General features: G+C 40.9%; 1 protein-coding gene across 1 annotated transcript in view; it reads right to left on the bottom strand.

The window, feature by feature from the left end:
* The window catches only part of dnah1 (dynein, axonemal, heavy chain 1), a 41,770-nt gene extending 25,249 nt beyond the window's left edge, over positions 1-16,521 (bottom strand). Inside the window, exons 1-33 of the mRNA XM_061688806.1 lie at positions 16,386-16,521; positions 11,660-11,853; positions 11,472-11,544; positions 10,849-11,023; positions 10,531-10,666; positions 10,306-10,438; positions 10,082-10,222; positions 9,734-9,989; positions 9,450-9,607; positions 9,147-9,358; positions 8,769-9,067; positions 7,899-8,049; positions 7,573-7,766; positions 7,265-7,490; positions 7,027-7,146; positions 6,855-6,937; positions 5,280-5,421; positions 4,885-5,040; positions 4,594-4,792; positions 4,237-4,490; positions 3,894-4,106; positions 3,642-3,806; positions 3,394-3,515; positions 3,079-3,184; positions 2,828-3,007; positions 2,612-2,752; positions 2,341-2,504; positions 2,149-2,262; positions 1,821-2,009; positions 1,078-1,190; positions 536-642; positions 294-443; positions 73-159 (exon numbers count right to left, since the gene is read on the bottom strand). Of these exons, the coding sequence (XP_061544790.1) occupies positions 73-159; positions 294-443; positions 536-642; positions 1,078-1,190; positions 1,821-2,009; positions 2,149-2,262; positions 2,341-2,504; positions 2,612-2,752; positions 2,828-3,007; positions 3,079-3,184; positions 3,394-3,515; positions 3,642-3,806; positions 3,894-4,106; positions 4,237-4,490; positions 4,594-4,792; positions 4,885-5,040; positions 5,280-5,421; positions 6,855-6,937; positions 7,027-7,146; positions 7,265-7,490; positions 7,573-7,766; positions 7,899-8,049; positions 8,769-9,067; positions 9,147-9,358; positions 9,450-9,607; positions 9,734-9,989; positions 10,082-10,222; positions 10,306-10,438; positions 10,531-10,666; positions 10,849-11,023; positions 11,472-11,544; positions 11,660-11,833 (5,133 nt within the window). The 5' untranslated portion in view covers positions 11,834-11,853; positions 16,386-16,521. The remainder of the gene's footprint in view (positions 1-72; positions 160-293; positions 444-535; positions 643-1,077; positions 1,191-1,820; positions 2,010-2,148; positions 2,263-2,340; positions 2,505-2,611; positions 2,753-2,827; positions 3,008-3,078; positions 3,185-3,393; positions 3,516-3,641; positions 3,807-3,893; positions 4,107-4,236; positions 4,491-4,593; positions 4,793-4,884; positions 5,041-5,279; positions 5,422-6,854; positions 6,938-7,026; positions 7,147-7,264; positions 7,491-7,572; positions 7,767-7,898; positions 8,050-8,768; positions 9,068-9,146; positions 9,359-9,449; positions 9,608-9,733; positions 9,990-10,081; positions 10,223-10,305; positions 10,439-10,530; positions 10,667-10,848; positions 11,024-11,471; positions 11,545-11,659; positions 11,854-16,385) is intronic.
* Between the last annotated feature and the right edge of the window lie 5,386 nt (positions 16,522-21,907).

Below are 21,907 nucleotides of genomic sequence, written 5' to 3'. Positions count from 1 at the left end.
CAGGATTGTTAGTAAGTAGTCGCTAACTTGACACGTGTTCTTTATGCAGGAAGTAAAATAAAAACACCAAACCTCATTCATATTGGGATTTTCCCGCTTTAGATTTCCGGCAGCTGAGATTACAGACTTCACAGATCTCATTCCAAAATCATAGTGATCCTGAACATAGAAGAAAGTTGTTCATTGCCCGTACTGTGTACGTATAAGTATGTACATGTATGTATAAGTATTCGTATAATGTTACACCCGGTATGGAGTCAGAGTAAGTCTGCATAAGTCTACAGCCTTCTCACCTGAGAGCTAAGTTGTTCCGAGGAGAGTGTGAAAGTGCTGGTGATTTTCTGAGAGAGGACTTTGGCATCACTGAAGCCAAATGAGTACAGTGATATTTCAGCTATCATGGCAAAGTTAGGGACCATCATGGCCACTGGACGAAACAGGGCCTGTGAGAAGAGATCATTAAATTGGTTCTAAGAATGCTTTTTCCAGAAAATGACATCGCACAATTATTCGAAATTCATTCTGCATTTCAAACCTTAAGATTGTCGGGTAACTCTGTGCGGCCAGCATAACCAGGATTCATGGTGATGAATACAGCACAAGAGGGAACAAGCGGAATCTCAGAACCCTCAAAAAAAAAACCTTTCTGCCTAAAAACACAAAATATGCAATCATTAGTTGAAATTAAAATCAATTTAAATTTTTATTTCACATCCCCCACACACACCACATATTATCGACGTGATTCTTAACAGACATTTCTGAGGCGCAGCAAGTCTTCCTAGAAGCTATTTAAAGCTTATGGTGGAAGCTTATGCGGCTAGATAGACAGCCTAATACATTTTTTAACATAAAACACAAACTACAAAAGGCAGCACAGACGTCAGAAAGATGTCACACAAGACACAATTTATCTGAGAAACCTGTGCAAATATGTGTGCGACACTTGAACGTTTCCTTCATAAAAAGCCTACCCTTAGTTTAGAAAAGCATCAAGGACATCGTCAACTTTACTAATATTTGAATGAGATACTAACTGCAGTGTACCCATTTACAGTTGGTTACTAATCTTGCAGCCACTCACCCTTTGCTGTTGGGCCTTTTGTATCGTCGTGATCTGTTGTGCCACCACAGACAACACCTCCACATCAATACGATTAAACTCATCAAAACATGCCCAGGCACCGGAGCTGCATATAAGACATATTTTAATATTGAAAGCGAAACAATCTTTATATATGAGGTGTGTCAGAAAAGGTTGCTGGACTAGTGCCACAAAAAATATATTTGAAACCCAGGCTACAAACTATGAGTTTTCCCCTTGATTGTGGATCAGACGATCAACCAGCAGGTCTACAAAAAGATCGGCGGCGTTTGCGTCGTTCAGTTTCGATGTGAGAGTTGTGGCAAGACAACTCGTGGCTGCTTTTCCATGACAACATGCCTGCTTCCAATGCCCTGAGCATCTAACAGTTCCTGGCCAAGAAGAACATCAACGTGCTGAAGCAACCGCTCTACTCATCCTACCTGGCTCCACGTGAGGTCAAGGGGGTCGTCAAGAAGACCCTCTTTTGAAGACGTGGATGACATTAGGATGGCTGACACCACGGAGCTGCGCAGGATCTCAGAAGAATCCTTTCACATGTACATAAAGGCATGGCAGAAAAGGCTGGGAAAGTGTGTGAGACTTGAGGGGGATAACTTCGAAGTGGGAGTAGTTTGTATATTGAACTATATCTTTTGTAAAACCAGTCCCAGACCCTTCCTGACACACCTTGTAGGCTACATGTTTGGTTCAAAGGACAGGTACCAACACTTACCTCGCCAAGCCTTTGAGGAACTTGCCCATTGCCATAAAATCCAGCTGGTCAGAGCAGTTGAAAACAACTGTCTGGATGGCAAGAGCCTTTCCCAGATCTTTAGTAGTTTCTGTTTTTCCTGTGCCTGCTGGACCTGCAGGAGCGCCTCCAAACTTGAGGTGAAGGGCACCTGTCAGGGTCAGGTAGCATCTGAGAGAAGCAGAAAAATTTATTGAAATCATTAAGATGGCATTTATCCTTATCTAACCATCTTAGTAAGAAGAGCTCAGCAATACCTTCGTGGGCTTTGGCACTATATTAATAAGATAGTCATTCGTAAAAAGCATACTTGTCTGTGAGGGGGGTAATGACCAGACGTCCAGAGTTTCCAAGGTACTCATATCCATACAAAAACTCTGCATTCACCGCTCGGATGTACAAGTCCTCTCTGGCCCAGTAATATCTACATAGAATGCCTAAATTAATATCATGCCAGTGGACTAAAAAGTAACAAGTGAGATAAGTAGATTGAAAGTTGAACCTCAGCTGACTAATCCACTCAAAGTCATTGACGCTCAACACTGCCAGCTCCACCAGTTTGGCTGCTACATCTTTAGCATGCACCTCAATGACAATGAGGGCGGAGAGTACAGCTCGTTGCATTTTAGATACACCACTTCTCACCAGGTGGACCAGGTTACCCAGCTGCACAAAAAGATAACACAGTAAAATGTAAGCATATCTTCCGGTGTGTATGCATTGCACATTCATCATAGAGTATTCCACAGTTGAAATACTTAACAGTTCTGCACCTGTTTCTGGAGAAGAGGAAAAAGACGGTCAGTCAAGTCCCCCTGCTCCAAAGCCTCTGACACCTCGGCAGTCCAGTAGACCTGACAGCCAGCTATCACCACCTGCCCAGGCCATGATAAAACCCACTCTTCGCGAGGTTTCTGAGACGCCAAGAGTGCACAATAAACACGCTGAACAAGAAAAAAATTCACAGCTTTGAAGTTAAACTCACAGACCTCTGGGTAAATTTTGAGCGACCGATCAATGTAATCCCTGACTGTAGCTGTCATAGATTTTTCCACCAACCTCAACCAGTCCTCCACATTCCCGGTGGGCATAACAGTCACAGATAGCTTTACCTCCTCTCCTTCTCCAGAGTACATGTGTGTGATCAGTAGATCTGGCTGGAATTTAAGCTGAGAAGCAACAGTAACAGTCTCAAAAGAAGTCATTAGATTAGATTCGAAACAATGGTCAAAAAACCAACCCGTGCAATGTTCTCAAAGCATTTGCGCAAGTGCGGCTGGACAGCAGTGGCATCTTTGGTCTGTGAAAGAATCTCCAGAAGCTCATCATCTGACAGAAAGTAGAACCTACAAACAAGTTTATGGAATGTTACCTTGAACGGTATTCATTTGAAGAGAACATTGTGTACTAAATAATCATCTTTGACTTTCACACGGACCAATATTCACATAACTTTAGGAAGCCTTAAGTATTCAATACAGTAGTGTTACTTTTGTCTTTTTTCAGAAATAAATACATTTCTTAGCTCAGCCAACTTTATTTTGAGAAGGTTTACCTGGGGAAGGCATTTCGCTTTATCTCCAAGTATTCGCTGAGGCCCTTTTGCACCTGTTCTAAAAGTACGTTGCACTTTTTCAATTTGTCTAACAGGTGTGGACCAGGGCAGAATTCAATTATCTGAAGATGAATATGAACAGACAATTATGGTAGTATTTTTACTAGGTTTTACAATGGGCTCTATAACTATACCTGAAATGTGATATATTGCAAATCTTTTGTCATCTTGTTTCTATTCAGACTGACCTTTGGGTTATCAAAAGCACCTTTCATGATTCTCTTCCATATTTCTTCCATTTGTTGGTATCTCATTCCCTCAACAGGCAGTTGTTCATTGATATCGTCTGAGCTGAAGATGGGCTCCAAGTAGAGCCAAGAGCCCTGACATAACAGCCACTCTTCCAGCACATCCTGCAAGCATCACAAGAGAGCAGTAACACAGCATGAGTAGCAAGATATTATTGACCCAGCACCTTAGCCTAACATGTATGTTTTTACTTGAGTTGTTCTGAGTTTGCTCTCCCACTTGTTGATTTCGGCTTCAAATGCCTTCTTATAGGGGGAGAAGGACATGCTTTGTGTCATGACAATGTGGTCATCTAGCAGCTGTAATGCTTCATCTGGACTCTTCAGGATGTAAGTGCCAGTTTCCTTGTAGGGCATCAGATCAAAGATAATTGTCGACCATTCTACTTTCATTTTTTGCAGGGCCTGAGTGAGGAGACAGATTGACAATGTTTACTCTCTGAAAATGTGAATTATCCAGCTGTTTCAATGTATTTGCAAGGGTATCCCACCCCCTCTCAAATGCTATGACTGTAAACTTAGATAACAAAATTACCTGTTCAATGGTGTACTCTTTCCCAGCTGTCTCAGCCACCTGAGTTATGGCATCCATGTGGTTCTGTAGGCCAAGTTCCAAACAGCGGGACAAGGTTAAGTTGGCTTTGGGCACAACTTTTATCTGAATGGTATCTGAAAGTGACTGCCAGTGGTGCATTCTCATCCCTGGGTTCCTCAAACCCTGAATCATAGGAACATAAGGACAGAATTCCTCAATCCTGGCACGGATTAAAGATGCCACCATTTGGCAATCTAGTATAGGGGTAGATTAGAGTAAACAGGTTAAAATGTTTTTTTTAATTAGGTCACTGACAAAACACTTCATAAAGCTTCAATAGTTATTGAGGTGACTCACCGGGGTTGTCTTTGAACTGTTTGATACATTTATTCATGGTATCCAGGGCTCCTGTAACATTGCGCTCAAGCAGCTCAGGGTCAATGGAGGTCAGCGGATCATTGAGCCAGCTCTCATGCCGATGCGTCCAATCGTAGGTGGTGGTCCAGAGATCAAAGAATGGCTGAAATTGCTTTGCCATTTTGTGCAGACGATCATACTGATACACACATTTAATCGAGACAAAACTGATTATTATAATGTATGCTGACTCCCCAGTTAATTTGGAATGTCGCATGTTATTTTACTCACATTTGTGACGGGAGTACCAAACAAGCGTTCTCTGGTGTTGTAGGTTTGAGCCAGACTCTGGCACTCTTTTAGTTCCTTGCTTGCACGCCTCACCTCATTGGCCATCTCAGTCGCATGATCAACATTTGCAAAACCTGTGAACTTTCCAACCGTCATCTGTAAAGACAAAGGCGGTTACTTTAACCTAATTATAACAAATTTACAGAAATTAACTTGAAAATAGAGTTTCTAAGTGGGGTATCGTCAGAGACCAATATCAGGCTAGAGTGCAATTTCTCAACAACATCAACAACTTAATTTAAAATAAATAAATAAATAACAAGGAAGCTAAAACAAAAATTTGACATAATGGCAGCTATTTCAGATAATTAAACAAATCAGATGGCTGAGCAGACCTGGACAGCTTCAATGCGCTGCTCAAAAATGTCCTGGTCGACTATCTGGACCTTCTGGAAGCGTTCCTCTTCTTCAACAAGATGGGCGGTCACTTCCTCGATCTGTCTGTTTATCTTTTGGGGCCACTCAATAGCTCGCCACCTGGGAAAATTAATAACCATACTAATGTGTGTGTTTTTTTTCCCAAGAATAAACTCTGCATGATTTCCATTGTTTTGAAAATATGCATTGGTACAGCTGGAGTTTTTTTGGGGGGGTAAAAGCGTTAGTGATACGTTCCTTTAGATTCACAACCAGGGAGCTGTGGCACTCTAATTTGCTGTAAGAGCTCATCGGGAAACTATTCAATTTTACTTAATTTGTCAGAAAATGATTTTTTAATTACAAATATATCTTTGTTCATCTAGCCATACTAGCAGAACAATTAAATGTGTTTCCATTAAATGGCAGAAGATACAATAAACCCACCTATCCACCAGTTGTGATTCATATAACTGAATAGGTTATGGCTTTCTGCATGTAAAAGTATATCAGCATTGTGTTCAATTAAACAGGCCCAGATTTCACACTAAGTAAATGTAAAGTAAATTGAGATGAGATTATTATTTCAGTATTTTTTCGGGGTGGTGTGCCGTAAGCATTTTCTTATGTAAGATGGGTGCCTTGGCTCAATAACGGTCGGTAAACACTGCTTTTGATGAATTTATTCTTGTATCTTTTCCAGATACACAATGGTCTTGAAGTGCCCCCAAAGATAAAAATCAAGGGCTGAGATCTGAGGATCTAGGAAGCCCCTGCATACAGTATGACCACCAATTCAAGCCCCTGGAAACTGCTATTCCAACCCCGGACACACGTGAATAACATAATGAGATGGAGCTCAATCTGGCTGTAAGTAAACTGGGAAGTTACCATCTTGGTTTAAGAGAGACGGGAAAATCTCTTCTTGCAACATGTTGAGATACTTATTGGTATTAGGATTTTACAACCATATGTATGGAAACCTATGGCCCACCTTGTAGATCCAGGTACTGTATTATAACATTCAAAAACACATCTATACAACAACAACAATGTTTAGTTTTCAGAAAGAGTCAGAGAGAAATCAATCCATCCATCAATTATCTATACCACTTGTACAGAAAATTGAGCTTAACATCAGTGGTATAGACAAAAAACATTTTGCACTTACATTAACACTTACTGACAATTTTAAGTCTTCAATTAACATAACATTCAGGTTTTGGAATGTGGGAGGACGCCAAAGTACCTGCAGAAAACCCATGCAAACTCCATACAGGAGGGCCTGAGCCAAAATTCTAATTCAGAACCTCTTGACTGTGATGCAGATGTGCAAAACACTAGGCCATACATTTTAAAGTAGAGTTATTATAATAGTCGTACTTTTCAGTGGTGAAGAACTGAACAGAGTCATGCTGACAAGCAGTAGCAATATTTTGGGTACCTTATTTTTTTTTAAACAGCCCGTATTGGATATTGTGCATGTGTGTTTTTTGCTGTGGCCAGTATGCTATGGTTAAAAAACAAAAAAACAAAACAAAAAAAACACTTACTTTTTCATAAAATCCTCATTTGATAAAGAGTAGTAAAATTCTTCAAATAACTCGTACTCAGATAAAGTCTTTGCAACACGTTCCTGAGGAAAAAGAAAAGAAGTTTCTGATTAAGTAAGTACTTTTGGGGATAAATGACATTAATAGCCAGGCTATTCTGTTTTGTTAGCACCTTGCAACTTTTGAGCTGGTCAGGAATTTGTTTCATCCAGTCCCTCTTCTCTGTCAGATCCTCAATGGAGTTGGGACGGTCGCTCAGCGTGTGTCCAATTGTGTTGAACTCCTCACATTCCTGGACACACGCAATGCGGCAATAGCTAACTAAAGACGTAACTTAAATTCTAATGAAATCAATTAAAATTCTGTGAAAGATGCTAAAAACTTCAATTTGTTATACGCTTCAGACTTACATCTTCAACATGCCTTCTTAGCTTCTCGGCATGGTGCTCCAGTGTTGCAATGGCTAAATCCTTTTTTTTGCTGATGAGATTCTGACGTACTCCCTCGACATGTATAATAAATGCCCCAATAATTATAGAGGATGGCAGGGAGCTTTGGAGCGCTTCCTTGTCTTTGAGATGCTGTTCCACTTCTATCTTCACTGCCTTGGATGTCTTCTCATCATCGCTACTGGATCTGCAGAGAGGGTGAATGTCTGGGTTTGATTTATAGCTTTGTGGGCGTGTTGTTAAAGTCTTCTATAGGAAAACGCAATTACATGAAGTGTTCTTCTATGTTTAAGCTGTACAGCTCAATGTATTTTGTATATTCTGCAGCGTAAGCCTTGAGGGGTATGACAGCTTTCTTGAGAGCCATGCAGATCTTCTCTCTCAATTGTGCTACTTTTGCCTCACAAAGATGTACTGACTCCAGCACAGGATCGTCACCGAATAACAGCCTCTTCATTAAAAACTGGGCCGGACAGGAGAAAGTCATGTCAATACTGTCCACTTATAAAACAAATTCTGTCATGAGCAATTTTTACATACAGTATATACACTAGATTTTCTGTTTCATTTACAGTGAAACGATTTTAGGCTTTACCTTATCAAGCATTGGTATATTGTGTGTGACCAGAATGCCTTCATTGAACAGATTTAAAATAGAGGCCTCAAAATTCTCCAGAGGTGTATTATAATATACGCCTGTCTCATTCAAAATTAATTCCACCAGGAACAGAGGCTTGTTCTTTGGCCTGCATAGAAACAAAGGGGTAAATAAAATGACTGACAGATCAAATGGCAACTCAAACCTTGATCATATAACCCGGTCAAATACATAAAGATATTATCAGAATAAATGAATGCTGAAAAGACCATTCCACATCATCCATCCATTTTCTATATCGCTTATTAACTAGACCCTATCCCAGCTGACTTGATGCAAAAATCAGCCTACCATTTGCAGTCACATTTTTACCCTCAGTGGGAACTGAACCAACTGCCTGCACTGAACCCTGGCGAGTGACTCACTACACCAGGGATGTCAAACTCATTTTTGTCGCGGGCCACATTGTAGTAACGGTTTCCCTCAGAGGGCCATTATGACTGTGAAACCATATATTGTAAATTTGTAACCGCCTCTCATATTATTACATTAAACAACAAATTGATTAATAGTTAGTTTTGAAATCAGAAATCAAGGACAATAGTTTGTTCAACTATTGTTCAAGTTACTGTAAAAAGAGATTTGGTAAGAAAATAATGCTTGAAATATCTCAACATTAATATTCATTACATGCTCTATGACAATTGGAAATTTTGGTACAGATTTTAGCAAGAATCATGGAAGTTGATGCGCAAGATTGGAACTCACAGTGGTACCAAATTGCACAGCATTATAGCGATTTACAAATATCGTGGTTTCTCATATACGTTTAAATTATCAGGTATGAAACGGTGTGCACGCTCTTACTTGTAGGGGCTATTGATGTAGTCACCCCCCCACACCAGGTCATCAGTGCATGTTAACACACTGCAGCATGCATCCAAAATCAGCTTGCTCAGGCCGAGGAGTGAGTCCTCCACAAGGTTGCGCAGAGTGTCCTGCAGGTTGTAGTGCACCACGGCCAACAGTTTGTTCAACTTGGAAACCTTGTGCATATCCCAGTGAGTCTCGTTCATGTTGTACGCGCCTTTGCCAATAGTTTCAAGGTTGTGTCGGAGGCTGTAAGTCACAGTGAGCATCCATGCCTCCCGAAGAAACAAGCTTATCTGAAAGACAATCAAAACATGATCAAGAATAACTCGTGTCCTACACTGTTAACAACCCTATTGTTGACAGTTATAATACCTGTGTTTGCATTTGGGCTTGGTTAGCTTCAAACTCATCCAGTCGCAGAGGTTTGGTTAAGGATACATTGAACAGTTTCATAGTTGCTAGTTTGTTGCATTCAAATCTTATTTCTGATAACGTGCAGATCACTTTTGGTTCCGTCAGCATGGACTTGTGGAAGAATGCAGCTTGGTTCTTCTTGTAGTCAAAGGCAGGAACTGTTACACACCCTGGACAAGGAAAAATGGCTGTTTAACTGTTAAGATTCAGAACATGAGTAACAGCCTGAATCTGAATTAAACAAACAAAATCCACTTGTACCTTTGAGGGGCACACACTCTTGTTCCTTCTGTGGCAGCATAATGTGTGAAAACTCCTGTGGGTGGGTCACCACACTTTTATCCAAGATGAAGCGATTCATAGTACGGTCATATTCCAGCTTTACCTCCTTGGCCAGTCTCTCTACACATGTTTTAACACTGAATAAAGAGCATTCCCCTTGTCAACAGGTCATTAATGACCCCATCATCTCTTGAATGGATGTAATCAAAAAACAAACAAAAAAAGTAAATTAAGTCTGAGGGACAACAGTAAGGATCACTTACATATCCAGTTTAAGGCCAGAGCCGGAGAGAGCACGTCTTTTGATACGATGGAGACAGTGTAGATCGATAGATGGCGTTTCATCCCATATAGGCATGCAGTCCACAGTCAAGTTATAGAGGATGAGGGCCTCTGAGTTCGCTCTTAGGTGCATCGCAAACTGGATTCGCTGCACAAAGACACGTGGGTCCTCAGCACTGAACAACAGCCTGATTCTGGGAATCCAGTGCCTGTTGCCTGTTTGCAGGCATTTTGCACCTGACCAACAATGAGGGAAACATGCAAACAGGTCTTTATGGCCAAATCCAAAGTGGAGCATGTACTGTACGTGCAAAAGCAAATGAAATTACCAGGGCAATTCCTTTCTCCTTCTTTTAGCATGCCGTTTGTGAAAACCTTTTCTACCAAGTATTGACATTTTTCACTATCGTAGTCAAGAACTCCCACTAAATGCCAGCTATACTCCAATGATGGGGGAAGTTGGCCGTTTTCTGATGACGCAGATGAAATTAGCGGTCAAAATAGTCCTGATTTTCCATCTAGACATGTTTTTAAATTTTAGCACCCATTTTACCAAACGATACTGTGTCATCCATAGGCAGTAACGCTTTTGCCGGAATTGGTTTTCTGGAAGTTGAGCCTTCAGTTTTACCCAGGCCAAGCCAGTCTTCTGCAGTACGAGAGTCAAACTCCACATTGTCAAATATCTAGGAGGAAAATGTTGGAAAAGAAGAAATGGAAAAATGCACCAAAAACTTAAAAGTCAAGAACCCAAAATGTTGTGGGAAACCAGGCTCACCTCAAGCGGAAGATAGGGTGACACAATTGGATGCTCGTCATTATTGTCCAAACAACGCGGCATTAGAAGATTAGAGTCTATTTCTTTTTCTGCCAGGAGCTTTTCAAAATCAATCTTCAAATATTCTCTCCGACACCTTTGGACAATACGGAATATTTTCACAACAGGTTGCAACCACATCCTCAATGAAAATACTAAAGCTGTTCTGGGCACGAGAGGCTCCCTTTCTAAGCACTTTCATGCGAGTAGCTACAATACTATCACATTGACAGAGGTAGAATACTGGACAATTATTGGTCATACAAGGGAAGTCCATACCTCTCTTTGGTTAAATCACGAGGGCTTCTGCCAAGAACAGTTTTGTAGGGCATCTGGACCTTAGGTGTATCTCCACCACGGTTGAAGTAAGAAGTGAGTAATTGCTTTGAGAAGGGGCCATAATATTCCTTGTCGTCAAACTTGTATTTGGCAAATGGAGACTTTGAGCTTGTGTCTAAAGAAAAAAATGAGAGACAAGCGGCGCATATTATTGGATGCTTTCAATATGCACCCATTGCATTATTTTGATGAACACTTTAATTTAATGGGCAAAACATTTTTCCGTCAAGTTATTTTTAACTTTAGCTTTGCTGTTCATTACGGTGCATAGGAAATGCACAGGCATTGAATGAAATTCTTCCATGTGACACCACACAGTTTAAAAACATTTAACCTAAATTCAAGAAATGTTTAATTAGCACTTCAGTTCCATGTGAAAAATCAACAATATTGTAAGAAGAGTATTGAATTGTACCAGGTAGCGATAACCTATAGAAAATTAGTAGCAGTCAGCTATGACAAAAATATTTAGGGTTGAATTATAATGGGTGCTGTACAATATGATGTTGTAGATCTTGGCCTTAACTTTTAACTGAACATGCCTGACCTAAAGGGTTTCTCACCTTCTGAATCATCACAATCACTGAGGTCAGGTGTGCATACCCGCTGATGGGTGTCTGCTTCCTCTGCACAAGTCTAATCAGTAAACAGTTTAGGAATCAATACAAAGACCACAATAATAAATAAAAAAAATAAAAATAAAAAATAAATCTAACAACAATTTTAATCACATGTTGTGTGTACGTTTTACCTTAAACCTCAAAGTAGTGAAGACATCCGAGTAGAGGCCCTTCGGTTTATTAATGCGACCTTTTCTGACAGGAGGTAGCATGTGTCTGTGACTGCTGGATTGCTTTTCTTTTGGAGGTGTTTGGGACGAATGGGGCCCAAATGTCCCAAAACCAGGCAAACGTTTTCCCTCCATCTCAAGCTTAATTAAAATACCTTGGTGTGTGAACAAAAGCACATGGTCAACAAGAATGGAAGTGTTTGGACAAAAGAGCTCTACTTATGCTACACTAACTAGACACTTGCACATTTGGTGAGATCCAATAAAGGACTGTATCAAAAATTCTGCCCTTAGAAAGAATAATGTTTTGAGAGTAATCAATTCCACTATCCCCTACTCACAAAATGTTTGGGCTTTCGAGTGAAATTTCAGGATGACCATAAAATGCACTATAACCTTTACAGGTGAACTTAATTTTACCTTCTCTAAACTTTTGAAAACGCATCCAACTGTTCAGTGTTTTAGTACTTTTTGCACAACATGCTGTTCTCTCGCCATGAATTTACCAATACATGTCCTGCATCATTTAGAATTGGTACAGTATTTTAAACAGTCCTCTTTGTCATGCTGTTCACATTTTGAAATAATGAGACCAAGACAACACCTAACAATTTATCTACAATATCTCGCCATTGTGAGGCTTCAACTCCAGCGAGTGGATTTAACATTTGAAAGGTAAGTTTGACTATTCGCCAATAACACAGTAGCTATCAACAACGTCTATCTAGTCGTAATTAAATTTGTAATAGTTGGAATTTTCATGGAAGATATCCTTCCATCCAGCAATCCATTTTCCTCCACTTATCCGAGTTGGGTCGTGGGGGCAGCAAGGAAGCCCATCCCCTTCATCCAGCTCCTGAAGTGTTCCCAGGCCAGCAGAGAGAGTCTCTCCAGGGTGTCCTGGGTCGTCCCCAGGGCATCCTCCTGGGATGTGCCCGTAACACCTCACCAGGGAGGCATCCAGGAGGCATCTGAACCAGATGCTCAAGCCACCTCATCTGGCTCCTCTCAATGCGGAGGAGCACCAGCTCGACTCTGAGCCCTGCCCAGATCACCGAGCTTCTCACCCTATCTCTAAGGGAAAGCATTTAAGATATCTGTAACCTAATGGTGACTAGTCGAAATGACAGATAGCGATATCTTTAGTCCACTTTTGCCTAGTCAGAAAGGAATAACAGATATCTACGTCATTTTGCCTAGGACAGAGATCACTTTTCCCATTCATGTGTACGGAGTTTATCATTACATATCACTACAATTCAGTTGGAGACTTCAACTAGTGAATTACGAATAACTGCAATTAAACTGTGGATATCTGTAACTCCAGCTACAGATATCTATAAATTCATTTCGCCTAGTTAAAACCTGATTCAAGGTATCTGAAAAGGGATCTGTAGATATCGTGAATTGAGGTCAGGTTTGTGGTGCTGAAGCATCCTCAAAATGAAGCCCAGCACCTCTAAAATTTGGGAGATAAATATAGAAAAAAAATTAAACTGTATGTGTTTTTAAAACAACTTAGAAAAGTGAAAAATCATACAGTACTTGGTTGAACTTCTACCACTCAATACCAACACACAATTCAGGTGGTGAGACAATACCATTGTTCTCTGTTTGAATTGCAACGAGAGAAGTTAGATGTTTTGTCATGTACAGTACATGTGATAATATTAGAGCCAAGGTGCTCCGGAATAGCTTACTGACTAGAGGTCCACTAACATTATTACTCTTTTTAGAACACAGAGAGAGAGAGAGGGAGAGAGAGGGAGAGGGAGCGAGAGAGAGAGAGGAGCAAAGAGAGGAGTTCACACCTCACATATTAGTTTTCTAAGTATTCAGAAAACTCAATTTCTAAGCTTCACATATTAGTATTCAAGGAGTGTTATGTTTTTCTTTCAGAATGGTGGGAATGAAATTGCGTTGAAATGTACAAATCAGTCCCAGGCCGGGAGCTCAGCACACCTAAATCTCTGATCCTACGATTGCCCCTGGGAAGAATTAAGGATCTTTGAAAAGTTCTTTTTGACTTGGCAAAACTAAATTTGATGTTCCTAAAGGCAAAACGGCCACTGAGCTTTGCATGTCATTATCGGGTTGCAATGGAGATACAGAGACACTGGGAGAGTCACAGAAAGGCATAGCAGTGGACATAGTAGAAAAGATTCATGGGTCAAACACCTGTGGATGTGTGTTTGATCCATGACGAGGAGCTGAATGAATTTTAGCATTCAGCTCCTCGTCAAAGAACAGCAAGTTGAACAAAAAGTATTGAAGCATTAAGCAGTTGGACATGTGCATTAAAAAAAATTGTAGAGATCAAATTAAATTCAACTGGAAAGGTTATAGTCTATTTTAGGTTCATCCTGAAATATCCAGAAAGCCTAACATCCCTACCTTTTAGAGAGTAGTGTATGTTTATGATCGTGTTTGTTTGGAGGTGTGTCGTACTGTTGATAGATGCTCTTAATGGTCTGACCTTATTCAGCTACATATGTAGGTAGCCTCTTGCTAACATCATTTCCAAACTATTACGACCATTATTGATGGTTATATCTTCGGGGCTATAATAAAATAGCCTTATAAGAACTAGCCAGTGCTCTTACATAAACAAAATGTAACTTTGTGGACAGCATAATTAAGTGGCGAAATACCTTATTTTGTGTTATTTTAGAGTGACGTCGGGACGGCGGCTCGCTGACGTTGTGGCGACGTCGCCACAGCTCAGTGAGGTCAAAAGCAGCGCGAAGTGGAAATAGCAGACAAACGCAGAGACACGGCCACGTCTCGTGGTCGTTTCACCGCTGCACTTTCGCGAGCTTGCTTGGCCACACGAACGGGAGTTCCGACGGTTGCTTTTTAAATCTTCCGCTTCGAGAAACCCGCGTCATCGCTAAGGAGTGACGACGCCGCTTTGTCACGGTGAACGTCGCTCCACACGTCATTCGAGCCGCACACAGGTACGCGCAGAAACTCCACGAAGGAAAGCCGGAGCCTGGATTTTTACCCGCAACCTCAGAACTGTGAGGTAGACGCGTTAACCAGTCAGCCACCATGCCGCCACCCCCATATAACCATTATCAAAAAAACACATGAATATAAAAGGGTTGTGCCAAACTACGAAGCAAAAAAGTTGACTTGGACAAATCAAATGATTTGATGGTTTATTACTTGTTTACCTTGGAGAAAAAAGCAAAATAATATAAAATAAATGGTCTGTTTATCAAGAATTTTGGCGCCTAACTTGTCCTCTAATTCTGAAACAACCCATTTACATCTGTTCAATGTAATAAATAGAACCACTTAAAACAGTTTTCTGTATAATGCCATTAAGTTCGACACCATTGGTGTTTTTTTGGGGGAGCTGGAACACGTGAATGATATTTTCATTCATTTTCTGGGGAAAGATGATTTCAGATGCGATTGATTTGAGTTACGATTATGACAATAAAAACTGAACTTTGTTATTTTTGTATAGAAAGACATGATATACTGCTATAGTTGAAACATCAATCCAAGTGCACTTAATGTAGTGGTCATTACATTTACTTTTTAAATGTTTTTTGTATTTTTGTATTTTTTTTATAGTGGTAGTGGGTAACCTGGAGCCTCGCGCAGCTGACTTTGGGTGAGATGTGGGGTACACCCTGGAATGGTTTCCAGTCCATTACATTTTCTTGCACACAGCTCTTGCAATGGATGTTGTAAAATTGTGCATGCAGTTGTACCTGATGGGGACTGCCAGGGATATAGGGCCCCATGTGGGGGAAAAAAACAACAACACGGCCCCTGCCAGGCAACAACCCGTTCCCCTCCTCCCTTGAGGATGCCCTTGTGTCTGCCCAAGTAGCCAGTGAGTACTGTACACTGATCAAGGTATTCATATTTTAGCCCCAGGATGCAATGAAAATTACACATACAAAGCAATAAACCTATTGTTAAATCAATATCCTTTCTACTGATAAGACTTAATTGTCCTTAAGAATCCTCTGAAAGGGCAGAACTTTGGACCTCTTGTGTGGAGTTGTGCAAGTGTGTCTAATCTTGTAACCACTAGCCAAGTGTGGCCCACAGGCCACATACGACCCGGTCCTTTCTTTAATCCAGCCCACCGAGCATTTATATGATCAAGATTCCGGTAGTATTTGTCTGGTTAATTGAAATGTAATTATTCTGTTTTTCATTTATTTAGCTCATTCAATATTTTGTACAGTCATTTATTGTTACTAATAAAATATTATTAATAGGTTTACTTTACAAATATTTTTTAAAAGACATTCATTTTATACATTAATTAATTAATTATAATTACATTGACTGTGAATAAAATTATAACGAGTGATTATTATTTTAATATTAGTATAAAGTTCTACATACACTTTGTTTCCTCTGGCCCTCTCATCTCGTTTAAAAATTAAATGCGGCTCATGCGCAGAGGTTTAGTCACTAGCCCCACCTGCCGACTAAATAAAAAATACAAATACACAACAGTGGAAATGTAAATAAAAACATATAGAAATTTTGTAGATCTGTGTGCGTCTGCAAAAACAAAGTACCGCAGTACATTTTTATATTACTGTATTTTACAGATGGTACATGACTTAAAATTGACAGACTGCAGTCAAACGTAAAATAAAGTCAGAATATTCGTTATAAGAATATTTTGGCACATGCAAACTGGAAAGCATACCTGCAGCGATCAGTGAGCGGTTCTGTCACGGACACGGGAGAAAAGCGAGCAGGACGTCGCTACATGGGCATCAATTGAAGACCCGATCCACATTTTTTCGAGACAGCACGACCGAGTGTTTATATATGGCCCTCATCTTGCCGCCGCCTGCTGTGAAACATCTCATTTGACTATCGGCTCAGTCAAGTTTCGAAATCTCAGTTCGCCAGTGCCAGGCAAACTTGCACGCGACAACGGTTGCCGTGGAGATGGAGTCACGTGACGCAGTGCCACTTGTAAACCCACCGAATGAGGACACAAAAACACATCGTTTTAGCTACACACTCACATGACTACACGCATCTATAGCAACGATTGTGATCGCATATTTTCATTTTATAGGCATATTTTTTTATAAAAAAGTAGTTATTCTTGACTTGAATAGAACATCCCTATAAGTGCGTTTACAAAGATGATGCTCAGTTTTAGCACTGTAATATATTATATTGCCAAAGGTATTCGCTCACTGGCGTCCCAATTGACACATCAAGACTGCACAGAACGCTTCCGTTTCCGGTCCCAGCCGGCTCGGACGCTTCCGTTTCCGGTCCCAGTCGGCACGAACGCTTCTGTTTCCGGTCCCAGCGGCCTGGCTAACGGCAGCAGAGCTCAAAGAACGAAATAATTTCATAAACTAATTCAGCTCATTACGTTAACTGAAAAGAGTTGTTGTTTTGAACGAAACGTTCGCGAACGAAACAACACTACATCAGGAGTCCTGAGGAGACTTTGTGCGTCCAAGTCCGCTCTGATACAGATACAGTCGTCCGGTTGCTGCTCGACACAGGCAGAACTACTTTTACGGAGCACACGGAAACGGCAGTCTGGTCTGGCTGCCTACAATAACTCCGACCCTCACTCCTGCATCGCACCCACAGTGGACGCGCCACGAACATATATATACATACATAACATAACGTAACATATATATATATATAGGTCCATAAAGGAACAGTACATCATCAAAAACAGCAAGCCTTTTTCAACACTTTGTATTGGTCAATAATTTGTCAAATTAACACACACGTGGGGAATGAACAATAGTATATTGGGAAATTGCTTTCAAGGGAGACCAAACACCTGCCGCACGTGTGTGTGTTAATTTGTTACATTTCAACATTTAAGTTGATTCAGAAATAGACATGGTGGCTATTCATATGTAGTTAACATGGTAATTGACAGACTGGCTACGCGATTGAAGTGTCTTGACTTCAGTGTAGACGTTCCTGTGCTCAAATTTGTGTTGTGTTCATTTCACACCATGGCAGTTTGAATGTGTCTGCAAAGGGGTAAAAACCCCACTGACCCGCGCGCTGTCCACACTCGTGGGTCAAAGGGGCATCACAACCCGGTCCGTCTCCCATGGTTGATCACAGGCATCATGCACTGCAGCCCCATGCTCCTGCTCCTGGCCTCTTCAGTTGAAACGCATCAGAGCAGCCTGAGATTGGGTAGCCAAGCACGAGTGAACAGTCTCGTGTTTGAAGCCTCACGTGTCCCTTGTGAAGGACATGCTGCTGTGCATATAGGCAAAAGCGGTGTTGGGTGTAGACGATCTGAAGAGAAGACGTGTGGGAAAGTCAGTGATGAAATTTCGGGAGGTGCTACGCTTTGATATGGTTGTGATTCAAATGACAAAAGGCCTGAAGTGACCTTGGTCTCTATGAGAAGGTCACAGGAAAAATTAGGAGGTCTTTACAGTGGCGCGAAAGAGCAAAGTCCAAATACAAAGAGTTACTTGGTTCAGATGTTATGGATAGTGAAATTCTGTGCTGTAATTGGTCGTTACGCAAGATGCGCTTGTTAAAAGAAGGAGGTGCTCGAAACAATGATCTGATCTAACAAGGAAGTCCAAATCGAGAGGAATCTTTCCCAAGGAAATAAGCCACATCTTATAATGACATTATCCCAACCAAGTGGAGTGACTGTTGAAAGCATCCTGACAAAGCAGTTTATTAATGGTTAACTCATGACTAATGGTGTTGACGTTGATCTGTCAGTTAGGCCATCAAAACAACAGATGCTCCAAAGAAAATCCACACAAGAACCAAAGAAAGTCTCTGACGAGGAGGTGGGCTTTTAAACGTTCAATTGGCGATGCTGCAGCTATCTTTGGAGCCTGACGCCACGCCAATGATGGTATCTGATGGTACAAATGTGGCTTGCAGCCCTTTGTAAGTGGAACTGATTAAAACCCAAACAGCTTTATTAGAGCTTTGATCAACCCGGTAGTCGTTTTAACTAGAGGAGAATGAAATTTCAGATCTGGATCTACATTAACCCTTTTGTCCAAATGTCTTATTCATTCCAAATGTAAACTATATCCACTCCTCATTTTAAATCAATCCTACAGCCATCTCCTACTTTTCAGTCCTGTTATGTTGTGAAGGTGATTATTTGGGAATACGAATCCTATTTTCCATTGTTGATATACAGTAAGGATTTGTTGCCAGGTTTCGCTCCTTATGAGGACCAGATGTTGGCAAACAGGATCAAAAAACCCATTTCCCACTGACTGTCAGGCTGTTCGGAAAGCTTTAGCACATAGTTATACTTCACTGCCCAACAGGAACCCAAAGCTGTGGGTACACCATCAAACTGTGATCAAACGTATGCACTGGCACTGAAATATTCTATTACCACTGAAGCCTTGTAAAACTCTTTGCGTTAATATTTGAAACACACAAAGAGCATATGTGGGTGTTTTAACTGTCACGACTGTACAGTAACCTATTAAATTAAAGAGATCATTTGTATTTAAATGAAGTGCACATCATGCGCAGCAACCACTTACACATGTCATTGCGCCTTAAATCACACAGTAGTTGGAGTGCTTTAAAGGGGGCGCCTGTTCTGATCATGGTCAGTGTCAATGGTGTCACTTTAAAGATGAAAGGGACCCACAAAATAAATTAATGCTGAAATAATGTTTATGCACTGCAATACATTCTGCTGCCTCCGTGCAATTGATATTTTTGATGGTTTTAGCAGTGACCCTGTTCTTTGGCTCGACATTGAAGTTGCCATCATTGCTTTACTGGGTCACAGATGAGCCCGTTGCAGTCCATTAAACACACAGTTAATGAGTTCAGAAGGACCTTAAATCAGTACCATGTCTAGTTGAGGGGCACATTAAAGCCCAACAAGTGGTCCAGGACTTCAAACACCTGCATTTGATTTTTCCTCTCATTTGCTCGTTTTCTCTGGGGAACGTTTAAGGAAGAACCAAAATCACGGTGGGTTGTAAAAATCTTCAGCATAGTGGGAAGACACTCAGTTATGACAACTTATAACCAACATAAAATTGTGCAACCATTCAAGTCTAACTCATTTTAAACAGCAGTGGGTGTCCTACCTTTTTGGAACCTAACTGTCCTTAAGGCCCCAACGCATGTGATGTGAGTTAAATTTCTTGAACTTTTTTTTTTTTTTTTTACTGAACAGTGGAAGTGGAAGCTGGTGGACATAAGTCTTTAATTTCATGGTTGTCCATTGATTGTGATAATGGACAGAGTATAAGTCAAAAACGCTAAAAAAGCCCCACACTATTAAAGTCCTCAAATATTGGGCATTATATCAAACACAGGGAGCCAGAATTCTGACTGAGTTGTAGGGGCTCAAATACTGAAGTTATTTCACTCAATAAAATGCATTTCATTTTCTAACATTTATATTGGGGTGTTTTATGCATTTTATTACTGCTATTCTCTTTATGACCGTGAGTAACCAATCATAAAAAGCTGAGACTTCTTTTTTTTGTAATTGAGTGAACTCATTAATTTAGCAGGGTATCAAATAGTTATTTTTTCCCACTGTAAATGTGGAGATCAGCAGATGAGCATCGATTTACGAATGCTCAATGCTGACTTTGGGCAAAAGGCAGAATACACCCTGGACGAGTCACCAAACAACTACAAAACATATAGAGAAAGAGAACCCTTCACACTTACATTCACACTGTCAGTGAGTGGGGAGTGAACCCACACTGCCTGCACAGAAGTCAGGCAAGTGAACCACTGCACCATCATTGACTCACCACAAACCATAAAACAGTTTTGCTGTTAAATTGTATTATTTCTGTCAACGAGGAAAACTGCTGATAAAACACTGCTGTCACATATTTGACGGAACTTTTGACTGTTGCCATATGATGTGCCCCCAAAGACGTCCAAAGAAGGGTTCCTTCAGCGACTGCAATAAATGAAAAGGCGTTACCTTGGTCTTACGTCCCTGGAAAAAGTCTACTGTGTTGTGCTTCTGAGCAGGCTTACTCTATGCAAAGCAGAGAAAAGAACAGGCTGGATTCAGCCCCGGAAGATCATGACAAAGCTCAAATATTTCGTATTTGAAATGTTTTGGAGCAGAATCTGGAATTTGGAATTCAATTTGCCACTGAAAATAAACTTCACTGACTTCATAAAAGCCTTTGATAGCCTTCACAGGGAGACACTGAGGAGAGTATCGGACATTTTATGGTCTTTAGCGTATCAATTAGTCTATTCAAGAATATGTACCGTATGAGAGCTCAAGCTGTTGTGTGAAAGTTTCAAATGGCAACACATTTTGTGCATTAATCATATATTTGTGCATGAATATACTTTTGGAAAGGCACATCTGCCCATAAGGCCCCACAACAGAACAAGCATGTCATCCATCATTACCAAAAGCTGAAAAAAGTCAGTCTACTAAATTGTTTACTGAGCTACCTCTTTGAATGAGTAATAGCAAGAGTTCAACATGATGTGGGTGGCGAGGGGACGGGGGATAGAGCTCAGTACCTTCTGAATGCAATGTATGAATAAGACTGCACATCTCTAGGTAAAAGGAAACTGACATTAATGCAAGAAAAACAAAAATGTTTGCACTCAGTTTAAGAGCTCTTTTTTTTCTCATGCAGATTATGTTTGGGGATGATTAATATAAACTGCTGTGTAAACCATATTGATTTAGTTTGATGGGTGAGCAACTCCACAAAAGAGAGAACTGTCTCAACTGCTTTGTCTATGTTGGCAATGAAAAGAATTTGCCAGGGTACGTTTTTGTGTGGCGGCGCGGTGGACGACTGGTTAGAACGTCAGCCTCACAGTTCTGAGGACCCGGGTTCAATCCCCGGCCCCGCCTGTGTGGAGTTTGCATGTTCTCCCCGTGCCTGCATGGGTTTTCTCCGGGCACTCCGGTTCCCTCCCACATTCCGAAAACATGCATTAATTGGAGACTCTAAATTGCCCGTAGGTGTGACTGTGAGTGTGAATGGTTGTTTGTTTCTACGTGCCCTGCGATTGGCTGGCAACCAGTTCAGGGTGTACCCCGCCTCCTGCCCGATGACAGCTGGGATGGGCTCCAGCACGCCCGCGACCCTGGTGAGGAGAAGCGGCTAAGAAAATGGATGGATGGATGGACGTTTTTGTGTGACTTTGTCAACGTGTTTCGAGAAAATCTAATAAAAGAGTCAGACATGGACAGATTGAGAATTCCAACAGTGG

The sequence above is a fragment of the Phycodurus eques genome, chromosome 10 (assembly GCF_024500275.1).
Source record: "Phycodurus eques isolate BA_2022a chromosome 10, UOR_Pequ_1.1, whole genome shotgun sequence".
NCBI classification, from domain to species: domain Eukaryota; kingdom Metazoa; phylum Chordata; class Actinopteri; order Syngnathiformes; family Syngnathidae; genus Phycodurus; species Phycodurus eques.
This window is presented reverse-complemented; position numbering and strand designations above follow the sequence as displayed.